The following is a 26,642-nucleotide window of genomic DNA, read 5'->3' on the forward strand; positions in this document are numbered from 1 at the left end:
GATTATAGGGTCAAGTCATAGAACTAACAAGAAGTGGAGCTTGAGTTGGAATACAGCAGGTCCTCGGGTTACGTCGGATCTCCGTTCCTATGGCGCGACGTAACATGATTTTCGCCATAAGTCGGAACCCACCTACATAAGCACCTACGTCATTCACATGGAACACATACACAGCAGTAATGAAGTGAAACAGTAAAAAAAAATTTAAAAGAAAGATAACAATTCCTGACTTTTACTTGTGGTAAAGAAATAATAAAAAACATAAAGCATATATGTACATACATTGAAATGACAACTTTTTTTTTTTTTTATAAATACTGTAAATGGGAGATGGCAACATAACCACAAAACGACAGACATCGAGTCTGACGTAACCCGAGGACTGCCTGTACAAGTCTTTTGGATGCCAAAGCCTTTTCTACATCAGTAGTATTTCCTTAGGTGGATAAATCTATAGTGTTGTCACTGGCTTCTTGCTTCATAAAGTAAAAAACCTTAAATAATCCAGAAATTTTTATTGCATGTAGGTGAAGAGTAAGATACTTGCTTTTTAAATTTTAGGAAACCTATAATATTTGAGAGGGTTTTTCTTTATTCTGACATATAATTCTTGGTCATATTTTAAGAATATTTAAGGAATGAGTGAATATTTCATTTTATTCCCTATGATAATGTATATCTTGACATACTGATAAAGGTAGAAGATACAAATAGTACAGCTTTTTAATGAAAGTTTACGTTTCTTACTCTGTTTAATTTTTAAAACATTTTCCTTACTATTCAGAAGCTGATTAGTGCTCTAAACTAATTGTCAAATTATGGTGTGTTTTGTTTTTGTTTTTTTTTCATTAAAAATTATTTTGGGAAAGAGGCTTCTCATATTAAGCTAATTTGAATGACCAATCTTGTTGTACCTTGACTTGTTATAATGAAAGAAGAGGTACAGAGAGCTGTTTTATTTGAATAATAGACTTGCCAATTAGCCATCAAGTGCTTCCATCTGTGAAATTGTTGATCAGATGGGTTAGCTGGGATGTTTCCAGACTAGGGCATCATAAATGGCACTTGAAAACTGTCACTTTGATGATGAGGTTTCAAGTATTACACTGCTTGATACTGTGGAACCTTTATTTCCTTTTGCAGTACCATGTTTTTTTAGAACATACTGATCCCACTTATGAATTCTGTGGCATCAAGAGAACTTGGGAGACCTGCCACTGATGTAAAGTTCTGCTTAGTCTGCTGCTCTGGCCTGTGCCGTATCAAATAGAGTGTCAACAGCTTCTTTCATGGCCTTCGTGGTAATGTTGTTTGGTGATCTGACTGGCACAGGCAGGTGATGCTCATTGCTCATGGGTCATAGAGCTGGCACACATTGGCAAGTTTCTTTGCACTTCCCCATTAATATCAACTCACTTTCAAATGTCTCACTCCTTTAAATAAATGTAGTCTAAGGCCACATAAGTGTTGAGATTGCTGCATGTAGCATTTGTGTGAAATGAATTTAACATCTGTCCTATAAATTTTTAAGGATTTAAGTTACTTATTGGTAAAGGATTGTATTTTAAAATTTGTTAATAACTTGAAAATAAAAATTTCTGGAAATAATTGTCATCTGTTCTTACTCACTGAGCAACATCTTCCTTGTTTGGTCTTACATGTTGTGGGGCATTTTCTTTAGTAAGTTGGCTTCTTTGAAGAATTGTGGATATGATTAGATATTGGAGTCCCTGAATGACATTCCTATCTGAAAGGACTATACCATGCTTTTGTTTTCCCATAAACCCAGATTCCTGGAATTTGGGCAGGCTTCCTGGTCACCATTCTGTGTGGGACAAATTTGTGCCCTTATCACTTTGTGGACACCAGCTTGGCACAGATCTGTGACCTGCCCAAACTCTCTGTGAAAGGCAGTATGTATTGGGAAACAATGAAAGGCAAAACTCTGGAGCTAGACTAGATTCAAGCAATGGCTGAGATCCATGGTGCAAAAAGAGTGCATGAAAATGTGGTGTTAATGTACAAGAAAGAGAAAGGTTTGGGATCCTGTTCCTATTCATTCTTCTTCCAGAATACATTTCCACATATTCACCTCATCCCCAGGCACTTTTACCTCCCTGGGCTGACCATCTGCTAATGAGAGAACACTATCTATTTAAATATTTTATTGTTTGTTATTTGTAGTACCTGACCACTGTACCTTTTTTGTTCTCAAAGGTTTGGCTGTTCCCTCTCCTAAGGCAATAATGCCCAGTAGTTAATAAATATTATTAGTTAAGCAACAAGTTTCTATTTTACAGGTGGGGAAATTGAAGCATATAGCAATTAAGTAACTTGTTCAGTGTATTGTGACTTTAGAAGAAATACATTTGAAAAAAATGTGACTTCAGAGCAGAACTGAAAGATTTTTAAGTGCTCTTCTGTGGAGCATTAAATGGAAGTATAAGAAGAGAATAGTATGACCTGTGCCTTCCTTCCCTAAAGAACATAACTTTCCCTTGTGCCTTTTGACCATATTTATTCTTTCAGTGCTTTATAAGGATTTTTCTTGTATAATTTTCTGTCCATGTTCTCTTAATTCCTCAGAAATAGCAATTCTGTAATATTTTGGGTGATGTCCCAAATACTATTGTGTATAGATGAATTCTTAATAAAGTTAGGGCAGTGGTCAAGAGTATTTCTAGGAAGTCGTGAAGAGATGATTTCTATCCTTTATCTTCTGTTATGCCTCAGAACTTCTAAGCCCCCCCCTTTTTTTTTGCTTCTAATTAGCATAAATCAAGGAGTTTTTGGAGAACTAAACAAGGTATTTTTAAATAGATAAATAGTTATTTAAAATGAGTAGTATATGACAAGTTACACAGTTCAAAAAATTATAACTGTGTGTGTTGAATAGTTGTCCTGCCTATCCCCTTCCTAGAAACACCATTATAAAATAAATACACTTGTGGAGCACTCAGATGTGCTAGGCACTGTTCTAAGTACTTTAAATATATTAACTCATTATCTGCAACAGCTGTATGAATTTGGGTTGGTGTTATAATCCTCATTTTTCAGATGCACCTTAGGCATGGAGAAATGTAGAAAAAAGTGAGCCACAGATGAGGAAAAATATATCTAATATATAATAGACAAAGCATTAGTGTTTTACATATCTTAAATAATAATAGACAAACATGTTAATTGACCGTACCTCCACTACACCACCAGCCAATCAGGAGTGATATGCAAATCAACCCAACAAAGATGGCAGTTAATTTGCATACACAGGCACTGAGTGATGGGGGCGGGATGCTTGCATCATTGCAATGGCAACGGTGCAGGCATTCTGCCCCACCCCTGGTTTTTTAAAGGGGCAACAGATATGAACATTGGAAGAAACACAGATGATCTAAATGCATGTAAGTTAATGGTAGTATTACAACCATTTTGGAAAACATTTCAGTGAAATTTAGAAATAATAAAGATTTTCCTACCTTATAACCTACCATTCCCCCCCCCCCCCAATTATGTATCCCACATGGATACAAGGGCTTTCATAATAGCATTGTTTATAACAAGGGTTGGTATTCTTTTCTTAAAGGGCCAGATAGTAAATCTGTAGTGTTAAAGCAGCCATACGTAATACAAAAATGAATAGGCCTGGCTGTGTTCCAATAAAACTTTATTTGCAAAAACAACAATAACTGGCTTGCCCACAGGTTATGGTTTGCTGATCTCTATATATAATATCAAAAATTAAAAACTACCTAATTATCCATTAGTGGGAAAATGTGTACATAATAGTCCACTTGTGAGAAAATGTGTACATAATTACACTTAACAATGGACTTTTATAAAGTAAGTGATTTTTACATATCAACTTGATTAATCCATACTAACATAATGAAGGGAAAGCAAGTGGAAGAATAATATGTTCTATATGAAGTTTTTATATACAATTTAAAAACATGCAGTTACTATATAATATATTACCTATGTGTACTTATTTAGTGAAAGTATAAAGAAATGCATGATAATCTCCAAAATTAGACCAGTGGCTACAACTGGGGGTAGGGAAAGATGCAGTCAATCTAAGAGGATGACAGACGAGCTTCAGCCCAACTGTTTTAGTGACTTTTATAGCATAAGCTGGGTGGTATGTTTATTATTTATTAGATCTTTTTGTATCTTAAATATTTTACAAGAAAAACTAACAGTGGTTAGTTAGAAAAAGCTTTTTCTAACTAACTTTGTGGATAGTTGTCACTTGGCTCTCTCTTCCTCTCATCTACTCACATACCTGCCTCAATGGCCTCTCCTCCCAGGAAGGCAACTTTCTACTCTTAGGTCTAAGACAGATTAGCTCCCTGTCTGGTGCCTAATTGATTTACTATCTCAGTTTCTTGTTCCTTTCTAAGTATACTTCTTGTTCCTTTCTAAGTATACTTTCTAAGTATATTAGTTTACTTTTCTCTAACCTCTCATTTATTCTGCCTTTTGAATATTCTTATCCTTCTGAGAGAAGGGATCTAAAGTTCTCAACCCTTTGCACTCGCTTTTTTCTCAATTCCTTTATTCTACTCGGGATTTAATTTTTTAAATACCCCAGATTTTACAAAGCGCGGCAGTAGAATAAAAAACTGGAGTTTCTTTTCATACAAACTTATTTATTTAATGTAAGAAAAGCCCAAATAAAGGAGGAGGGATGGAGGGAGGGAAGGGATGGGCTACCGATGCTAACCGTGTCAAGTCACACTCGACATCTGAGTGCAAAAGGTTAATGGAGTCCACACAAGCAAAGGATTGTCTTTGGCATTTTCATGTATGCTTGGCTCACAGAGGTATCAGAATGCTTGCTTGGCATGTTTTAGTGTGAGATAGTGATAAAAAATAAAAGCTAAAACTGCATTTATTTATAAAGAGATTGAAAAGTTATTTATTTAGCATCTTTCTTGCGTGTGGAATCCTTTCTATTATATCAGTAGCTTTCTCTTAACTTTTTGACTTTTCTATTAAGATAGTCTATCAGGGAGCAATAGTAGTATGCAGAGCACTGACCCAGATGCCATGTGAAGTTACAAACCAGTAAATGCTGAGTGTTTTACTTAATGGGGACTTTAATGACATGATGAGGAGAAAAGTGCGTAGCAGAGAAAATCCAGTACATTTGAAGAGCGCTATTCAAGGAATGCCTGGTTAGTCAACTGTTAGTTATGCTAGGGACAGAGGTTGGAGAGACCAGCAGGTCTTATGCACAGTGTGTTCTGAACTGTGAATGGTGTCTTGTATAAAGTAAATGACATCTTTGATTAATGAATGATTAGTTAAGCATTTGGAGAAAGAAACTATTTCAAAGTAGATTCTGATTTCCAACAAAAGTGAAACATCCTAACTAATAAAAGAGTAATATGCAAATTGACCATCACTCCAAGACACAAGATGGCCGCCCCATTTGGTCAAAGATGGCTGCCCCCATGTGGACACAAGATGGTCTGTGGGGAGCGCAGTTGTGGGCAGTTAGGGGTGACCAGATCAGCAGAGGAGGGCAGTTGGGGGGGACCCAGGCCTGCAGGGGAGGGCAGTTGGGGGGGACCAGGCCTGCAGAGGACGCAAGTTGGGGGGGGGAACCAGGCCTGCAGGGGAGGGCAGTTAGGGGTGACCGGGCCAGCAGGGGAGGACAGTTGGGGGTGACCAGGCCTGCAGGGGAGAACAGTTAGGGGCGACTAGACTGGCAGGGGAGGGCAGTTAGGGGTGACTAGGCCGGCAGGGGAGGGCAGTTAGGGGCAATCTGGCTGGCCAGGGAGCAGTTAGGTGTCGATCAGGCTGGCAAGGGAGTGATTAGGGGGTGATCAGGCTGGCAGGCAGAAACAGTTAGGAGCAATCAGGCAGGCAGGCAGGTGAGCGGTTGGGAGCCAGCAGTCCTGGATTATGAGAGGGCAGTCGGACATCCCTCAAGGGGTCCCAGATTGGAGAGGGTGCTGGCTGGGCTGAGGGACACTGTGTGTCTCCCCCCTCCCATGCACGAATTTCGTGCACCGGGCCTCTAGTGTATATATATTATTAAGATGTAACTTTCATTTGTGCTCTTTTAATAAGAGGAAATTAAGTGACCATTTGGCAAGGGTGCTTTATTCTTTAAAATAATAAAAGAATCACTTATTACAAAGAATCACTTGGGGTACTAAAAAAATAAAAAAGAGGTTTTTGGGCTTCATCCCAGAGCAGTTTAAAGTAGCTGATTTCTGAGGTGGGTCCAGAAATCAGAATTTCTTAGGTTCTCCAGGTTATTCTGAGGGATAAACAGGGTTAAGAACCACCTGCTTACATTTTTATTGTTTATTTGTTTTCTGGGGAGGCTTTTTGAAAGTAAAACTGTTTTTATTATGTCCCCAAGACTTATTTATTCTTTGGTTATTTTGGTTCCAAACCCAAGTTACAATTATGTATTCATTTTTCTACTTACTTGTATTATCTGTCTCCTACATGCATTTTAAGGACTAGCGCCACATCTAATTAATTCATTATATACCTGATGCATGTCCTTGGGTGTGGCACACAGAGCTTTCTTGAGTCTTTCTTTTTTTCTCTTAGCCATGCCCATATTCACCCATTTTGGGGGTTCCTTCTCCTCTGTATGGTACTCCTTTTCTTATATATTACTAGTGTTCCCGTTGCAGGAAAAATCCTGCAATAGGGTTTCCTGCTGCACTCTACCCCGCCCCGCCTCTGCTCCTCCCTTGTCCCCTGGCCTGCCTTCTCCGCCCGCCAGCCCGCCCCGCTCTCCTTCCTTCTCCCCCGGCCCTGCCTCCGCTCCTCCCTTCTTCTCCCCCCGGCTTGCTTGCTTCTCCGCAGCTTTGCTCCCTTCAGCATCTCTTGGCTTCTTTCTACGCTGTCTTGACATGCAAATTAGCCGCCATCTTTGTTGGGGTGATTTGCATACTCGTCCTGATTGGTTGGTGGGCATGGCTTGGTTGGTGGGCATGGCTTAGGCATAGCGAAGGTGCGGTCAATTTGCATATTTGTCTATTATAAGTTAGGATTCCTTGGTCTTTCATCAGGTTTGATAAATCACAAATTTGTAAAAGTAAAGCAAGATGTAAATAGAATATATGTGAAAAAGTATAAAGTAAGGTACACCCAACAGACAAGGTTATTAGTATCTGTTAACACCTCTAGGGCCTGGCTTTATGGCTGTTTAGTGGCTCTAACAGCCAATCACAGTAGCATCCACTTAACCTTCAGTTCCTTTGGTCAGTGATGTAGCTAATCCCAGCCTCGAACTGTCTTTTCTTCCAGTGGTACCCATTACTTGGATGTCAGAGAATCAGGTTTTTATAATATTACTAGAGGCCCGGTGCATGAAATTCGTGCACTGGGGGGGGGGGGAGAATCCCTTAGCCCGGCCTGCACCCCCTCACAGACCAGGGCTCTCGCAGTTTGGGACCCCTCACTCCTTACTGCCTGCCTGCAGCGGAGGCGGGAGAGGCTCCTGCCACTGCTGCTTCACTCGCCAGCCATGAGCCCGGCTTCCGGCTGAGTGGCACTCCCCTTGTGGGAGCGCACTGACCATCAGGGGGCAGCTCCTGCGTTGAGTGTCTGCCCCCTGGTGGTCAGTGTGTGTCATAGCGACTGGTCATTCAGCTGGTCATTCTGCAGTTTGGTTGAATTGCATATTGGGGTTTTATTATATAGGATTTTTTAAAAGAATAATTTGTTCTGAGAACTATATGTTAAAGAGAAATAGCCCCTGGCCTCAAGACTGTGAGTCAGATATAATATTTGTACAAATTGAGTCAGATATAATATTTGTAAACCAAAGAGCCACTACATATTACTAGAAGTAATATGGAACAGTTGTGATACCTTATGGGCCTATGATGGAACACTTGTGATACCTTAATGTTTTGTTGTAGGGCATTTAAGGTTCTGCTTCATTTTGGGACCCTATTTCCAATTAAAAAAGATAGTATGTTTTAGCCACTCCAAAACATTTGTTGTTATCCTTTGGTTTCTGAAGTTTGATTGACTGATCCTTGTGAATGATTGTGCTTTATATAGCAAAGGTAACCAAACATTGTGCTTGCTCTTTCATCATTGCTGTGGGGCAGAAAATCACCTAGTGTGGGAGATAGTCCCTATTCTGGTGAGACAGATTTCAAAGATGTCTAAAGTGATTGGTGCTTAAGGCATATTTCATACACACATTTTTAAGTAGGTGAAAATTGTTTTAAAGTGATTATCAAGGGTGGTCTTAAAGAGAAAGAAATGTCACAGTTGGTCATTGTGCACTAGGCCATCAGCCCCTATGTTACTTTGATCAGATGTCTTTATAACCAGATGATGGTGCCATATTCCTCTTTCCCCTATTACTATTACATTGCCTCACCCTAGTGCCTGTTTCCCACTGAAATTTTTATATTCTTTTTTAAAATGTGTTTTTATTGCTTTTTAGAGAGAGGAAGGGAGAGGGATAGAGAAATTGAAACATCAATGAGAGAGAAACATTGATTGGCTGCCTCCTGCACAGCCTCTACTGGGGATTGAGCCCACAACCCAGGCATGTGCCCTGACTGGGAATTAAACCAGTGACTTCTAGTAAATATATTATTGGTTATATTTATTCCAGAGCCCAGCTGTTTTATAACAGTGGATGAAATTATGTTATGTTGGTAATTTCTAATTGATTTATCACAAGCTACATAGTGTTAGGTATTACAGGTTTTTAAATTTTTGGTTCTTAGTCTGATATTTTTATTAAATCCTTCCAATATTACTCAGATGAAAGATGCATCATATATATGATAATTTTTAATCACACTATTTAGAATATTATTTATATAATTGAGTTTTATTTTAAATGCCTATAATGTTTAAAAATATATGGGAATATTAGCATTTATAAATATAGCATTTCAAAGCAATGTATCATTATTTTGACATTTCCCTTTTTATTTTTCTTTCCTTCTTTTTGTCATTTTTTTTTTTTTTTTTTTAAGGAATTAATGTGCCATCTGGAAACCTCTAAGATCATGCCATAAAAGGAATTTTGGCTTTTTTGGCTACCAGTCGTCAGGATATGTTGTGACTATGCACCTTACCAGAATAAAGAAACATAATTAGGAAAGTGTTTAACATATATGTTTCAAAACATTTTTATATTGGGAATTCTTTTACGAACATTATGGGAATAAAAAAAAAAAATAGTACTGCTCTATCCCAAGGTTAATGTGATTAAGTTTTCATCATGGGATAGTTGTTGGATCCTGAAAAAGAAATGTAAATCAAAACTCTGTGACTAAATGGTTCCAAGCTACTTCTAAACACTATATCCTGTATCTTCTTTTCAGTGTTAAAATAAGCAAATACAATTAGTTTATATGTTTTTCAGAGGGGAGAGTTGCAATAATACATTGCAATTAACTTGTTCTATTCTTTTCTGAATAATATAGTCATTGGAAGTGTCAGCCAAAGGACTTGTTTTTTGAACATTTTTTTTAACTCTAAAAAGTAACAAGTTTTAAAAATTAATTGAGAGGAAACAGCTGAAATCATGCATTGAAAGGGTTAAGTCGACATGAAAGAATTCATTTCCACTTTAATGACCTAGCCTTGCTGGGTTAGGACGATGGGGAACATGCTTCTGACTTGTACTCCTATTGCCAATTAACACCTCCTATAACAGGTTGCCTCAGCTAGTCATTGAAGCTCAGGCAGTAGAAATAGTTTACATGCAGCTTGTTTTTCACACTAGTTGTTTAATACTCACAAAATTAAAGTATTAAAAGGTTGCTTCTTACCTTTCTGGGTAAGAGATAAACAATGCAGTGGTAGTTACTTGTATATGTTTGAATTTACTTATTTTGTGTGTGCTTTTCTTTTTTTTTCTCGTTTTGAGTTTTTTCATTGAGGAAATTGAAGGTGCTGGTTTCATCAAAATTTTAAATTTTTGACAGAATTTGTTGAGGGTTATATAGGATACCATAGATTAAAATTGTTTTCTGCACAGACCACAGTGAGGTGGTACGCAGAGGGAAGGGAGTGGGGATAGGCAAAGGGGGAAAAGGAGACATCTGTAATAGTGTCAACAATAAAAGTTAAAAAAAAGGAATTATTTTTTGTTAACTATTCAATATATTATATGTTTAGGTTTCATTTCGTTTTAAAGTAGTCACCTTTATTTGTTGATATAGTTTATTTTTCCTTTGTTGAAAAATACATATTTTAATAGACCTTTAAACATAATTCTATAATGCAGGACCAAATATATCCCTTTAAATAGCCAGTATAAAAATAAGTCCTATGTAATATTTACTCCCACAGCAACATTTTTTATAAATTTTGAAATGTCATTTCCCAAGATAACTTTATAATTTCAGTTATATTTGAAGTGTTGAAGTTCAGTGATACTCTTTATTTTACATTTCTTTCAGCTGACACTTTGGTTCATGTTTAATCAGCAGGTATTTTAATAACATAATAAAATTGGCTAAGTAATTGATACCAGTTCACACTAAGAGAAAGGTGGAGTAATATAACTAATAGTGTTAACAAATTTGTTAAAAGGCCTGAGTAGGTAACACTTTGAGTCGTTAGTTTTTATCCTGTTATAATGGCAAATACCTTTTTTTTTTTTTTTTTTTTTAACACTTAGTCAACAAGGGCTACCCAAGTAAAAGTCACACCTTTTAATGCTGGATCAAATTTTAACCTTCTAAATAGAAAAAATAAAAGACAAAAAACTCAAACTCATGTCTCATTTAATTTAACCACACTTAAAATTTGTGGACTTGAATAATAATTTCTGTTTTACTAAATGTGACAGATTAAAACTTATTGTACAGAGGTAGGCTTGATGCCTCTGTGGAGTCCATCATAGGTATTACATGTCACTGGTTGGGTAGATTTTCACATTTAGATAAAGGTCGATCTCACTCCTTGTGCCTATGGCTCACTTATTTACCCCACAGTTCCATTAGATGGCTGACTTATAATTTTAGTCAGTTTAAAGGAATACAGTTCCCCCCCCCCCCCCTTTTTTAAACAAACTTATTTTAAAGAGTCAAACTTAAGTCATTTCAAAGTTGCCTATAGGAATTAAGTACTACGAATGAGATATATATATAACGAAAGTAATTATTTCAATTTCTTATTTATATGAGGGGGTATGTGTATTTAGTTTCATGTTTTTTACAGCAGTATAGAACTAAGTCATACTCCAATTTTCAAATTGAAACATTCAGATGTTTCTTATTTATCTGTTGTCAGTCATATGTGTTTCTATTTTATAGTGGCATTGTGTGAAATACAGATAAATTCTCTTTAGTTTTTTCTTTTGCTTAATACTGCTTTAGTTATGCCAGTGCCTTCAAATGTTATTCTAACATTTGTTATTAAAGGACCTTGAAGTTTAAGTTATATCATGTTCAGTCTCCAAAAACGTGACTTTTTGTACTTGTTTATTATGATGATAAAATAGTTGTTATAAGGTCAGCAGAGTTAACTTGAATAGTTCACACACTGTATAAGCTGATAATTTTAGAGATATGCTATTGTTTAAGCACCAGAAAAAGAAAAAACATTTTCTCTATTATTTATTTTTTTTATAATAGTAATCATCTAAGCTAATTTTTAAAATTCAAAAATATTTGGGCCCAGGTTTTCATTTCATTTATATCATACAATTTTCACCTTAGTTTACCCAGTATTTAGCTTAGTTTCTTGAGCATAAATTCTTAGTGAATGAAAGATGATTGAATGGTGGTAGGAGAGGATATAGGGGGCATAAATGGTGATGGAAAAATAATAAAATAAGGAGAAGTAAATAAAAGAAAGATGATTGCAGTAATTAAAATTCTCTACATTTATTCAGATTAAAAAAATTTTTTTCATTTATATCAAAGAGGAAGGGGGGCGGGGGGGGGAGAGAGAGAGAGAGAGAGAGAGAGAGAAGAAACATCAATGATGAAAGTCATTGATCAGCTGCCTCCTGCACGCCCACACTGGGGATCGAGCTTGCAACCCAGGCATGTGCCCTTGATCAGAATTGAACCTGGGATCCTTCAGTCCGCATGTCGACACTCTATCCATTGAGCCAAACCGACGAGGGCCAGATTTTTTTTTTATCTTATGCATGGGATGTGTAGAATTTGTCATTACATGTGATTTTAAAAAACAGCCCCACATTTTGTGTGACTTAAATTTCCTATAGTGTGTTTTAATAAAGAGGCTTTTTTTTTTATAGTAGAGTATGAACTGTTCTATAAGTAAATACAGTTCTGTGTTTCACTCTGCAAAGCCCAATGTGCCCATCCAGATTTCAGAAAATATATGGAAGTTCCTTGTTCCATGTTTCAGAAAATATATGGAGGCGTCCCTTGTTCTCAGTGGGCATACTAACTGCTTTTGGGGAGGAACAGCATCCTATATCTTTAATAGGAAATGGTTCCAGGTAGCAGAAGATTCTAAAATTGTAAACAAAGGAAAGGAACTAAGCCTCCAGAATAAAAGTACATTTGGGCATCTGAAAATAGGATGGCATGCTATAGTGGAAAGAGCACACTGCTGGAAGTCAGAAATTGCATTTTAGTCCTGGTAACCTATGCCAATGTGTCTGCCTTTCTAACTACATCATAAGCTTCTTGAAGCCTTCATTTAACCATACAAGTGCTAGGCACAATGGTAAATACTTTCATATTATTTGGAGCCTGGGATTGATCTCTGCCTTCACATTTGAAAAAAATGATAAATTTTTTCAGAGCCTGAGAAAGAAACTCTGGATTTGTTCTGAGAGGACCCTGTGGCCCATGGAATGATTCAGAAAACTTGAGGTTAAATAAAGATAAACAGATTTTTTTTCCACTCCAGAATTTTCCTTAGAGTCTTCAATATTCTAACATACAGCATAACTTTGGGAGGTAGGGTACATATGCAAAATATTCTAAAATTGACTAGGAATGAACTCTTTGGATAGTATTTTCTTAACTCTTTTTTCAAAAATGAATATTTTTTGAAATCTCAGTCACTCCAGAATAACAAAAGAATTGATAAAACTTTGTGATATATTCCATATGAGGACTGAAGGAGAGTCAACAAAATTTTGTACAAATTTCTAGTTTGAGACTACTCAAGATAATTAATTAGAATTATAAGTCGGGAAAGTTAGCTTGTAGAGAAACTTGGTAAGTTTGATTTTGAAGATGTTGGATTTGTTTGTCTCCCTTGGGAAACTATGTAATGATTGCGGAGTTGGGAGAGAACCCAAAAACATATTCTGACTTAAGCAGTCATCAAATGTTTGAGAACTTTCTATAACATGTTCATAAATTTGAACACTTATGTTTTAATAACTCCTATTACAAGGAACTCATTAACTTCAACTCTTCTTTAGATAGCTTGGACAAATATAAGCTTTTTCCATTAGCCATAGTTCTATAAACTATGTAGTCTAAAATCAGTGGTTCTCATAATTTAGTGAGCATTAGAATCACCTAGAAGGCTTTTTCAAAATCCGTATTTCTGGGCTTTGCCCCCAGAATTTCTGTTTTAGCAAGAATGTGCATTTCTAACAAATTCCCAGATGATGCTGATGCTGGGTCTAGTTCAAGCACTGCACTTTGAGAACTATTAGTTTGAACTTTGTCTGACAACTTTTCTTATATTTCTTATATTCTGTACCGTGAATCTTTTCCAAGCTACATCAAGTTCTTTTGAACCTTTACTGTATATCATGATTTTAAGCCATTTTCCCACACTGATAGCTCAGATTTTGAGACTGAAGAAATTTCTGAAGTGGAATCTTTTGTATACAGTCCAGAACTGGCCAAAAAAGGCCGCATCCCTAAGTGCTATAAAATTTTTTCTCTGGCGAACATTGAAGTCTGTGTCTTATGGGTTAATTGCTAATTTATCTTTCTTGCTATCGTAGCCTCCAAGAAGGGAGAGAAATCTGCCTCCATGTAAATGTATTTAGCAGCCATGTTCCACTGTCTTAGTTTCCTTTTTAAATTAGGAGAGAATTTCTTCAAGATTGTAAGTTCAAAATATTCAGTATAGCAGCATCTGGCATACCTTTAACTTAAGGTAATATTGCTGATTAAGATGGCTACAGACAGCAGAGATTTTAGAGAAAGGAACTTGCAACAGTATTCTTCAGTTATTGGTTGTTATTTTGTTCTTAGGTTTATTTGCAGTATTTTAAGAAGAATTATCATGAATGTTCTGGTTATGCACATATTTCTGCTTATTTACTTAGAGGCCTGGTGCACAAAATTCGTGCACTTGGTGGGGGAGTGTCCCTTAGCCCAGCCTGCACCCTCTCCAATCTGGGACCCCTCGGGGGATGTCCGACTGCCAATTTAGGCCCGATACCACCAGTTGGACATCCCTCTCACAATCCGCGACTGCTGGCTCCCAACTGCTCGCCTGCCTGCCAGCTTGATCACCCCTAACCACTCTTCTGCCAGTCTGATCAGCACCTAACTGCTCCCCTACTGGCCCGATCGCCCCCAACTGCCCTCCCCTGCATGCCTGGTTGCCTCCAACTGCCCTCTGCTGCAGGCCCGGTCGCCCCCAACTGCCCTCCCCTGAAGGCCTGGTCACCCCCAACTGCCCTCCCCTGAAGGCCTGGTCACTCCTAACCGCCCTCCCCTGCAGGCCTGGTCCCCCCCAACTGCCCTCCCCTACTGGCCTGGTCATCCCCAACTGCCCTCCCCTGCCCGCCATCTTGTGGCGGCCATCTTTGACCACATGGGGGCAGCATCTCGTCTGAGGGCATGAGGGTCAATTTGCATATTACCTCTTTATTAAATAGGATAATTTCTAGGAGTGCAAAAGTAGGTCAAAAGTGTGTGCAATTGTAAGGCTCTCAATATACATTGCTTAATTGCTTTTATGGTAGACTAGTAGCCCTGCGCACGAATCTGTGCACCAGGAGCTCTCTGCTGCCCTCCTGTAGCTCTCCGCCCGCCTCCTGCTTGCTTGCCCTGCCCTCTCCTGTAGCTCCCTCCGCCCTCTCCCCCCTCCATAGCTTGCTGCCCTGTCCCCTCCTGTAGCTCTCCGCTGCCTGCTTATAATTCGCTGCCCCACCCTCCTGCAGATCCATGATCTAGTTCAGTGATGGGCAACCTTTTGAGCTTGGTGTGTCAAACTTCACCAAAAAACTGAGCATAACTCGTGTAGTGTGTCACTTTGAGGAAAAAACATTATTTCGCAAATGTTTCATCCTCAGGAGCAGGAAATGTTTCATCCTCGGCATGTGGCCGCCTCAGTGGCTGCGTGTCATCAGAAATGGCTACTCGTGTCAGTGCTGACAGGCGTGTCATAGGTTCGCCATCACTGAGCTAGTCCTTACACGGTTGGTCATTACACCTCAGGGTATAATGGATAATTAGCATATTCCACTCTTATTATATAGGATTATACTAATTCACGTTCCCACCAACAGTGCTGAGAGTGTCTCTTTTATTATACCCTCTCCTAAATTAGGCATTGTATGGCTTGTAGATAGAAAAACAAAAACAACAACAGCGTCTTATTGTGTTACTTGGCATATCTTAAAGAAGGTCATCTAGTGAGGTTGGATATTTATCATATTTCATCATGTGTTTGTTATGTAATAAATTGCTTTATATTATTTGCACATGTTTTCCATTAAGATTTTAGTATTTTGTTAACTTTTATATTGACTTTTGTTGTAAACAGGACAACTCGTTTTTAGTTTTTGTTTTTTTTTCCTTTTTAATTTTTTTAGTATTTTGTAATTTTAGATTATGTTGTCAGCTTTGTATTGTTTTATTTGTTTAGTTAGGTTTATACCTAGAATGTGTTTTTCTGATCCAGATAATTCATATATGTGTGTGACACACACACACACACACACACACACACACACACACATATAGATACTAGAGGCCTGGCGCACAAAATTTGTGCACAGGTGCGGCCCCTAGACCTGGCCTGCAATCAGGGCCATCTTCAGGCAGCCGGCCCTGCCCCACACTGCCACCCATCCCCAGTTACCCGTTTGCCATCGGGAGATCAGAGCCTGCTGGCCAGGGAAAGGAACCAAGAGGAGGTCAGTGCACCTCATAGTGACTGGTCGAGCGCTCGTTCTGGTCGTTCCACCGTTAGGGTCAATTTGCATATTAACCTTTTATTATATAGGATATATATATGTCTGAAACTCTGCTTATCATAATTCTGCTTAGCATAATTTCTTCAAGGTTCGTCCATGTTGTAGCATATTGCAGAATTTACTTTCTTTTCAAGGCTCAATATTCTTTTGTATGTATATACCACATTCTACTTAACCATTCATTCATCAGTGGACACTTGGATTGCTTCTATGTTTTAACTGTTGTGAATATTGTTGCTGTGAACATTGGAGTACAAATATCCCTTTAAGATCCTGCTTTCAATACTTTTGTATGTATATTCAGAAGTAGAATTACTCAATGCTATGGTATTCTATTTTTAATTTTTTTGAGGAGCCGCCGTGCTGTTTTCCACAGTGGTTGTATTTATATTCCCCATGGTGCATAGGGGTTCCATTTTCTTCACATCCTTGTTTTCTGTGTGTGTGTGTGTGTGTGTGTGTGTGTGTGTGTGTGTAGTTGCCATTTTAATGGGTATAATTCATTGTAGTTTTGATTGACATTTCCCTAATGACTCATGATGTTGAGCATCTTTTTGCGTCCTAGTTGGCTATTTGTGTATCTTTGGAGAAATGTCTATTCAAGTTCTTTGCCCATTTTTGAATCAAGATGTTTGGTTTTGTTTTTTTGAGTATCAAGAGTTCTCTATGGTATATTTTGGATATTAATCCCTTGTCAGATATATAATTTACAGATATTTTCTCCTATTCTATGGGTTGCCTTTTTGCTCTGTTGATAGTGTCTTGATGCACAAAAATTTTTTTTTAATCCTGAACAAGAATCAAACCCACAACCAGGAAATGTGCCCCAACTGGGAATTGAACCCATGATTCTTTTTTTTTTTTTTAATATATTTTATTGATTTTTTTACAGAGAGGAAGAAAGAGGGATAGAGAGTTAGAAACATCGATGAGATAGAAACATCGATCAGCTGCCTCTTGCACACCCCCTACTGGGGATGTGCCTGCAACCAAGGTACATGCCCTTGATCGGAATCGAACCTGGGACCCTTGAGTCCGCAGGCCGACGCTCTATCCACTGAGCCAAACCGGTTTCGGCGAACCCATGACTCTTCAGTGCACAACACAGTGCTCTAACCAACTGAGCCACATCAGCCATGGTGATGCACAAAATTTTTTAATTTTTATAAAGTCCAATGTATATTTTTTTCTTTTGTTACCTGTGCCTTTGATATCATATCCAAGAAATCATTGCCAAACTAATCTTATGAAACTTTTGTCCTATATTTTCTTTTGTTATTGTTTTAGGTCTTGCTTACATTTTTATGTCCTTGGTCCATTTTGAGTTAATTTTTGTATGGTATTAGGTAGGGTTCTAGCTTTATTCTTTTGCATGTGGATATTCAGTTTTCCCAGCACTATTTGTTGAAAAGATTATCCTTTCTTTATTGAATGGTATTGGCACCCTTGTTAAAAATCACCTGTATATATGAGGATTTATTTCTGGGTTCTCTATTCCATTGTTCTGTATGTGTGTTTGTATGCCAATATCACACTGTTTGGATTACTGTAATTTTGTAGGATGATGTTTTGAAATCAGGAAGTTTGAGTACTCTTGTTTTTGTTTTTCTTTTCAGAATTGTTTTGTCTATTCAGGATCACTTGAGAGTCCATGTGAATTTTAAGATGAGGTGTTTTTTTTTCTGCAAGAAATATCATTGGGATTTTGATAGGGATTGCATTGAAACTATAGGTCACTTTGGATAAGGCTGACATTTTAACAATATTAATTTCTTGACTCCATGAACATGAGATGTGTTTCATTTATTTATATCTTTAATATTTTGCAGAAATGTTTTTATTGTACAAAAAACTTTTACCTCCTTAGTTAAGTTAATATCTAAGTATTTTATTCTTTCTGATATTGTAAATGAAATTGTTTTTGTAATTTCCTTTTTGGATTGTTGTTTGTGTATAGAAAGGCCACTGGGTTTTTGTGTGTGGATTTGGTAGCCTGTTATTTTGCTGAATTCATTTATTCTAACAGAGTTTTTGTTGTGGAATATTTAGAGTTTTCTATATAATAACTAGAGGCCCGGTGCATGAAATTTGTGCACGGGGAGCGGGGGTGTCCCTCAGCCCAGCCTGTCCCCTCTCCAATCTGGGACCCCTGGCTCCCAACCACACGCCTGCCTGCCTGCCTGATCACCTCCTAACCACTCCCCTGCCAGCCTGATCGACACCTAACTGCTCCCCTGCTGGCTCAATTGCCCCTAACTGCCCTCCTCTGCCGGTCTGGTAATCGCTGCAAGCACCTCTGAAAGCCACCCTTGTGTTCCTGCCCAATGCCAGACAGTCCAGTTTCTCCCCATATTAGTCTGGGTCTCCAGAGTCTCGCCTGGAACTGGAGTTCAGAGCAGTCGGGAGCTTGTATCTACCTCCTGATTGAAAAAGACAACAGCGTACTCAGTTGCCAGCCCCTTTCTGCACGCGCGCATGCCTCCGTACCTCCACACTTCACTTGCACCTCCTCTGAGTCTCAGTGTGCTTTTCTCTTTCTTTCTAGTTGTAGAATTTCCACTCAGCCAGCCTTCCTGTGGTTCTGGATGATGTCTGTTTTGTCTTTTAGTTGTAGTTTTGAAGTGGTTGTGCGAGGCAGCAAGTTCAGGTGTTTACCTATGCTGCCATCTTGGTTTCCTATTTATGTTATTTAGATATCTCTATTTTTAACTGCTTTTAATAGTTTTAAGTTTCTAATTTTGATTTGTGGGGTCTCAGCTGGATCACTTATTAAGAAGTTTTCTGAGGGAGGATGCATAAAATCGTATTTTCTGACCCCTTATCATAATATGTTTGTGGGCCTGCAGACATTTTTTTTTTAATTTTTAAAGTATATTTTTATTGATTTCAGAGAGGAAGGGAGAGAGACAGGGAGAGATAGAAACATCAATGATGAGAGAGAATCATTGATCGGCTGCCTCCTGCATGCCCCCTACTGGGGACCAAGTCCATAACCCGGGCATGTGCCCTTGACTGGAATCAAACCCAGGACCCTTCAGTCTGCAGGCCCACGCTCTATCCACTGAGTCAAACTGGCTAGGGCCAGACATTTTTTTTAACTTGACTATAAAAATTTCTTGAATATACAAGTTCTAATTTTATTATTTTTTAAAAATGTATCTTTATTGTTGAAAGTATTTTTGGTTAAGAGTTCCTCTCTTAAAACTATAAAAATTTAATGTTGCAAAGAAATCCAAAATTGCATTTTTGTATTTAGATTATTTAGTCTTCCTCCTTGTATGGTTTTAGAAATTGTGCTTTATCCATGTAATTAAGATTTTTTTAAAGATATAATACTTTTGCCGAAACCGGTTTGGCTCAGTGGATAAAGCGTCGGCCTGCGGACTCAAAGGTCCCAGTTTCGATTCTGGTAAAGGGCATGTACCTTGGTTGCGGGCATATCCCCAGTAGGGGGTGTGCAAGAGGCAGCTGATCGATGTTTCTCTCTCATCGATGTTTCTAACTCTCTATCCCTCTCTCTTCCTCTCTGTAAAAAAACAATAAAATATAATAAAAAACAAAAAGAATTGGTATTCTCCTCTAAATTCTTACTCATCAGAATATATTAAAGAGAGGTGAGCCCTGGCCTGTGTGGCTCAGTGGTTGGGCGTCATCCCGTGCACCAAAAGGTTGCTGGTTCAATTCCCCGTCAGGACATGTGCCTGGGTTTCAGACTCAATCACCGATAGGAGGCAGCTAATTGATATTCTCTCTCACATCGATATTTCTCTCACCCTCTCCCTTCCACTCTCTCTAAAAAATCAATTTAAAAAATATATATATATAATACTTTTGTCCTAGACAGTTTGGCTTTGTGGATAAAGTGTTGGCCTACGGACTAAAGCTTCCTGGTCAAGGGCATGTACCTTGGTTGCAGGCCCATCATCAGCCCTGGTCGAGTTGCGGCCCTGGTCAGGTTGTGTAGGGAATCGATGTGTCTCTCTCACATGGATGTTTTTCTTTCTGTTTCTCTCCCATACCTTCCACTCTTTCTAAAAATCAATGGAAAAATATCCCCGATTGAGGTTTAACAACAACCACAACAAAAGATATAATACTTTCTTCATTGATTATTGTATGACATTTAGTGATTCAAAAGTTGACTTTTAAGATAATTTTCTTCAGATTTGTCTTTACTTATTGATTCTATCCATTTCTTGTTTTATTATCTTTCTAATAGTTTTCATTTCTCACTTTTACTCTACATTTTGGATATCTTCTAAAGTTTGTATTCTGCATTACTTTTATTTTTACCCTTGCTTCCTCTGGTGTATTTTTAATTTTAATTATTGAAAAAATTTTTTTTTCATTTTGATCTGTTCTCTAACTATTTCAACTATAGGAAACCTCTATCTATTCTACTGATGTCAAATAATTTTCTAAAATTTTGTTTGTGATTCCTATTTTTAGATGACTTTACTCTCTGAATTGAGACAATGTATGTAAATTTTCCATGGCCCCACATTTTTCTCAGTTTAGTAATCTTTGTACAGGTTCTTACATATCTTTCTTAGCTCAGTTTTCAGGGTCTTTAATGGTGTTTCCTTCATTTCCTGGTTGTGTGCTATTTTGAACAGTTGAGCATGTAAAAAAGTGATAGCCTCGGATTTAGATGCTCACTTCTAACAGAGGTCCTTACCATCTGTCCCGTAGACAGTGTTTTACATGGGTTAACCTTTTTCTTTCTTTTCCCTCCCTCCTTTCTTGACTTCCCTCCCTTCCTCCTTCCCTCCCTCCCTCCTCTCTCCCTCCCCCTCCCTCTCCCCTCCCTCCCTCCCTTTCTCTCCTTCCCCTCCCCCATCCCTCCATCCTTCCCTCCCTCCCTTCCTTCCTTGATACAGTTCACTGCTACTTCTTGACAAGCTCTTTGGAAAATTTAGTCTAACTAGATCAAGAAACAAAGTAGTCATGGAGTGAAAGGGGCAACAGAAAATATCACTGACTGCTGTCTCTAAAAACAGCACCCATACTGTAGAAACACAGCGGCATGTTTTCTGGTAGTAGGTTTCTGAGTCAGAAGAAAATAGTGAGCCTGGCTGGTGTCGGTTAACCATCGACCCCTGGACCAGGAGGTCACAGTTCGATTCCCAGTCAGGCACATGCTTGGGTTTCAGGCATGATCCCTAGTAAGGGACATGCAGTAGGCAGCTGATAATTATTCTTTCTCATCATTGATGTTTGTATCTCTCTCTTCCTCTCCCTTCCTCTGAAATCAATAAAAACATATAAAAGTATTTTTTTAAAGAAGAAGAAAATAGAGAGTAGCTAAGGATCTTTATATTTACTTACATATGACTTGTTTTCTCTCACAGGGAGTTCTGGTGGGTATTTTTTATTTCTGTCCCATTGCCTTGCAATATCTCAATTTTTTTCAACCAATACTCGAGTTCTCTTATTATGTGCCAGGCACTTGTTAGGTACTGTTTACATATAATGTTGAACAGAACAGTGTTTGTTCTTTTATTGATGGCAAAAATAATTTCTGGACTTTGTCAATCATACATTTCAGTGATGGTGTGATGTTTTATTTCCCTGTTTATTTATTTTCTATTTATTGAAAGAGAAAGAGAGATTCGTTGTTCTGTTTATGCATTCACTGGTTGATTCTTGTATAAGTCCCTACAAGGTTTGAACCTACAACCTTGGTGTATCCGAATAATGTTTTAAGCAACTGAGCTGCCTGGCCAGGGCTATTCTTTGTTTTTCTTCTTAATATTTTCTGACAAGTTGATCACCTTGTATTAATAACTGTAGTATAGACACCAGTTTAAAATTCTTTCTCCATATGCATATTTTAAGTTGCTCTGGATCCTGGAAATACTTTTTATGAATATAGTGTTCACTGTCCTGACCGTAAAGTATTATTTCCCTAAAACCTCTCATCACAATTTACTACTGTCCTTATCTTCTTAAATTTCTTAACTTTCTTAGATGAATACAATTATCTTAACAAAATTATCATGTTTTATATGATGATGATCTCAGCAAATGTTTTGGCATGGTAGCACTTTAACTTACCTTAAATTTTCATACTGAGATTCATATGTATTTGAAATGCAAGTGATAAAACTGTATTGGGTGAGAATAGATGATGAATTCACTCAATTTTTAAGTTATTATGTGGCATTTATTATTAAAATTTTAAGGGATTTGAATTTTCCTTCCACATTGTACATACGGAAACAGGTGATTTTTGTATGATTCTTGTATTTAGAGAAAACTTATTTTAGGGCCTTTTATTCTTAACTAGAGGCCCAGTGCATGAGATTCGTGCACTGGGGTGGGGGTGTCCCTCAGCCCAGCCTACGCCCTCTTGCAGTCCGGGACCCCTTGCTCCTTATTTAGGTTCCCGTGACTGGCTGCCGTTCGGTTGATTTGCATATTACACTTTTATTATCTAGGATGCTTCCAGTAAATATTAATGAGCTTTTAAACACAACAAATCACAGAATTTAGCATATAAATAGACAAGAAGAAGCACAAAGTATACATAGACCTATAAGTGTGAAATGTAATGAGTAAAGCAGTTGTTTAATTTTAGTGAGCAAACCTGTTAGAGCAAGATAGAGTGTTGACATAATTTGGAAAGCTAACATGTTTGTTATATAGTTTGTAGCAGTTAGATGTCAAGAAAAGGGAACTTTAAGCAAAACTGCACCTAACAATTATAAGTCACATTTCATTTTAATTTCCTAGACTGCCCAGTATTAAGGGGAAAAAAGTTTTCTATTTGCGGAATTACATTTATAAGATTGTAATCATCTTGTAGGTACAATTTACACAATGCAATACTATGCAGCTGTAAAAAAGGAGGATCTCTTACCCTTTGGGATAGCATGGAAGGACCGGGAGAGAGAGTATGGTGCTGAGGGAAATAAGCCAGAGAAAGACAAGAATCACACGATCTCATTCATATGTGGAATCTAATGAACAAAATAAACTGATGAACAAAATAGATCCTAAGAAATAGAAGCATGGAACAGACTGAAGAATTTCACAGGGAAGGGGAGGGGGAGGGAAGAGATTAACCAAAGAATTTATATGCATATATGGATAACTTGGACACACAATAGTTCTGTGGCGGGGGGTGGGGGGGACGGTAGAGAGGGTCAATGGGGGGAAAAGGGGAACATCTATAATACTTTCAACAACAAAAATATAAGAATTTCTATGTGTGGAATTACATTTATAAGATTGTAGTCATCTTGAGGGTAAGGACTATATATAAATTACTTTGTGCCACAGAATGTTACAGTAAAAGAGGTTTGTTGCTTTTGATGAAGATAGAATCCTTAGGGAGAAACACAGTACCTTCCTTAGCCTGTAATAAGGTTAATATTTGTCTTAAAGATAGTGGTTAGGTTTTGGAAGTATTTTCATGTTAGCTATACCAGGCTCAACCAGTTTGTTCACACCTGGGGTTTACTGTGTTAAATTTGTTGTTGTATAGGAGGAGGGGAACAACTTCATCAGGTGAAGTATAGAGTACGTTGTTCACAGCTCTTTCACCTAGGGATTAGAAGTCTTTTGTCCCTCCTCCCTCCCCTCCCCCCCCCCCCCCACACACTATATCTACTATTTTCAAAGAAATCCCATAGCCCTAATCTACATGCTGAAAATCAAGCTTAGAGAATTTGCTGTTTACATTGATCCTTCAGTTAATCATGCTAGTCTGACAGCCTTTTGCCTTCACATTTTGGTGAGAAACATGACTAATTGGTGCATTACAGTTATTTTGGAGTGGAGATAGATTAGCATTGCTGAAAGATTTAAGCTTTATGTCCATTGGACATTTGCCTTAGTACTGAGTTTGATCTGTTTTCTACAGGTTTGATATCCCAAACTTGTTTTGATTATTTGTGTTGTACCTGAATAAAAGGATACTTACATATTTTCCCAAAACTCTTAAAACCAATCAAGTTGTAACTTTACTTTTAAATTCATAAACTCTGTGTGTTTATAATTGATATGCTTGTTTCTAGGGGCCACCTACAGATGCTCCTGCAGTGGACACAGCAGAACAAGTCTATATCTCTTCCCTGGCACTGTTAAAGGTAAGTGTTGAATGGAGTAATTTGCTTTAAGAGAACTCTGTTTCTTTTACTTTGGAATATTTGTCATCGTAATCCTCTCAGACAAACTATTGTTTTAACTTCATCAATAAAATAAGAGTATTTTATTTCCACTGCAACTAAATTTGGTTCTTTTTAAATTTAAAAGAATAAAGATCTCAAAGCTTTGTGTCCCCATATCTTCCTCTTACAGATGTTAAAACATGGTCGTGCTGGAGTTCCAATGGAAGTTATGGGTCTGATGCTTGGAGAATTTGTTGACGATTACACCGTCAGAGTGATTGATGTGTTTGCTATGCCACAGTCAGGAACAGTGAGTACTTTTATGGTTGCCTGCTGCAAGTAAATGTGTTTCTTTTCTCTTTACTTTCCCTATGCAAAATAATATTCATCATATTTTCTCTTCCTGATAGGAAAAATTCATCATAAGATTTTCCTATGCCAAATAACATTCATCATATTCTATTTTCTCTTCCTGATGGGAAAAATTCATAAGATTAAAATTCATCATAAATTAATAATTTATTGAATTAAATTATTGTATGAATTAAATGATTTATATTTTAAGTGCATCATTCCCTGTAGGTCCATAAACTGAATGATGCTAACATTACATCCCTTTGATGCTCATACCTTTAGCTTAAACTAGCATAGCATACTGGGTTTATTACAAATTAGTCACCCTCAAATAGTAGGATATCAGTTTGATTAGTTTGAACACTTGGTTCAAAAGATTTCAGACTCTTAATTAGATTTTCATTTACATACATTATCTAGTCCTCATGTTTTGTTCCCATTGTTTTTGAAATAAGACCCTTTTTTAAATGTTCCATATATGGTGATAAATGACTCTTAAACTTTTCCTATTAAGAATGTTAAGTCACAAAAAAATTTATGGTAAGCTTTGGTCCTTTTGCCTAGGCATGATAATTTGTTTATAGAAGAAACAGAATTCATACAGATTTAAAAGTCATCTACTGTTTAGAATTTTTACTCTCTCTAGGACAATTATTTTTTTGTTTTGTTTTGTTTTTTTATTTTGTTTAGTGCATTGGACTTGTGTAGATAGGTGTGTATTTTGATATAAAGAAATTGGCCAAAAGACAATAGCTATTCAACCTACCTTCCAAAAAAAACAACATACATATCCTTCTCGTCTGTTTGCCTAGAAAAATATAATGTGTATATTTTTTATGATAGATGTTTTTCTTATTGAACCTTATAAAATATCTAGGTTAAAGAAATTGTTTTCATAAAACTGCTGTTTGAAGTTCTTTTCTGTAAGTATGTTTTGATAAAATAGATGCTAGAGAAAAACAAATTTCATTTTTAAATATTGCAATATGTGTGTGTGTCTGTGTGTATAATAAGTATTTTAAATGGAGAAGTTGCTACAGAATGCAGTTTATTTGTAAACAATGCAAAATATAGAAAAACATGAAATGAGGTAAACTAATTTGGATCTGCCGATTTTCCATTATATTTATTTTGTGCATTGGACCTAGAGAAATACACTACATATTAACTAAAGATTTAGATTTGAATATTAGACTATTATTTGTATCTATCTTTTCATGTCAGAATATATAAAACACACAAAATTAACTGGTTTTATAAAGGAGATATATGTACTACTATATGTAATATTTTAAACAATAAAAAAGGAAAAAAATAAAATTAACTGGTTTTATCTGTTACATGTGATTCTTATATGTTTATTCATTATAATAAAGGGATCTTAAGCTTTAATATTCTGTGTAAGTGCTTGTTTGGCAATATAAAATAGAAGATTTTTATCCCCATGTTTACTCTATGCAGAATTTAAAAGCTTTTCTTCTGACCCAAGAGTTAGCTATCTTCTGTAAAGACATGTGTCTCTGCCTCATATTCGTGTGTGTGTGTTTCTTGTGTTTTGTTTTTTTAACAATCCTTTAAAAATGTAAAAAAAAAAAACACCTTTCTTAGCTGTAGGTAGTAGCAGATTGCATACCCCTGTTCTTGAATATGCACTCTCAATTAGATTCAAAATACTGTTTGCTTTGGTTGAAAGGAAGTGCTTATGTTAGCTAGTTTAAGTAGATTAGACTTAAATTCCTGAAGTTAGAAGAAAGCTTTTTGCGAGCTATAATGGCAATGATCTATCACTGAAGAGATTATATGAATGCCTGTGATAGTTCAGGTTGTGAAATTTTCTTTTGGTTGAACGAGCAATATAATGCACCTTTTAAAAGACTTGGTTATAGATTGTCTCTAGTGGGAAATTTTTGTGCGAATACTCTTATACTTTAGATAATATTCAAAAGTATATTAATTCCCTCCAACTACCTATTCTACCAAGTTGTCCTAACCGAAGCACTAAACTTCCTCTTCTTACAACCCACCCACCCACCCCCAAAACAACTCTGAGGAACTAATAA

General features: G+C 37.1%; 1 protein-coding gene across 3 annotated transcripts in view; it reads left to right on the plus strand.

Annotated features, from left to right (window-relative positions):
- Nucleotides 1–26,642, plus strand: part of PSMD14 (proteasome 26S subunit, non-ATPase 14) — a 90,634-nt gene that overhangs the window by 23,580 nt on the left and 40,412 nt on the right. For all 3 annotated transcript variants that reach the window (XM_028141106.2, XM_008138640.3, XM_054722943.1), the window contains 2 exons: nt 24,136–24,207; nt 24,419–24,538. In XM_028141106.2, the coding sequence (XP_027996907.1) occupies nt 24,136–24,207; nt 24,419–24,538 (192 nt within the window). The remainder of the gene's footprint in view (nt 1–24,135; nt 24,208–24,418; nt 24,539–26,642) is intronic.

The sequence above is a fragment of the Eptesicus fuscus genome, chromosome 11 (assembly GCF_027574615.1).
Source record: "Eptesicus fuscus isolate TK198812 chromosome 11, DD_ASM_mEF_20220401, whole genome shotgun sequence".
Taxonomy (NCBI): Eukaryota; Metazoa; Chordata; class Mammalia; order Chiroptera; family Vespertilionidae; genus Eptesicus; species Eptesicus fuscus.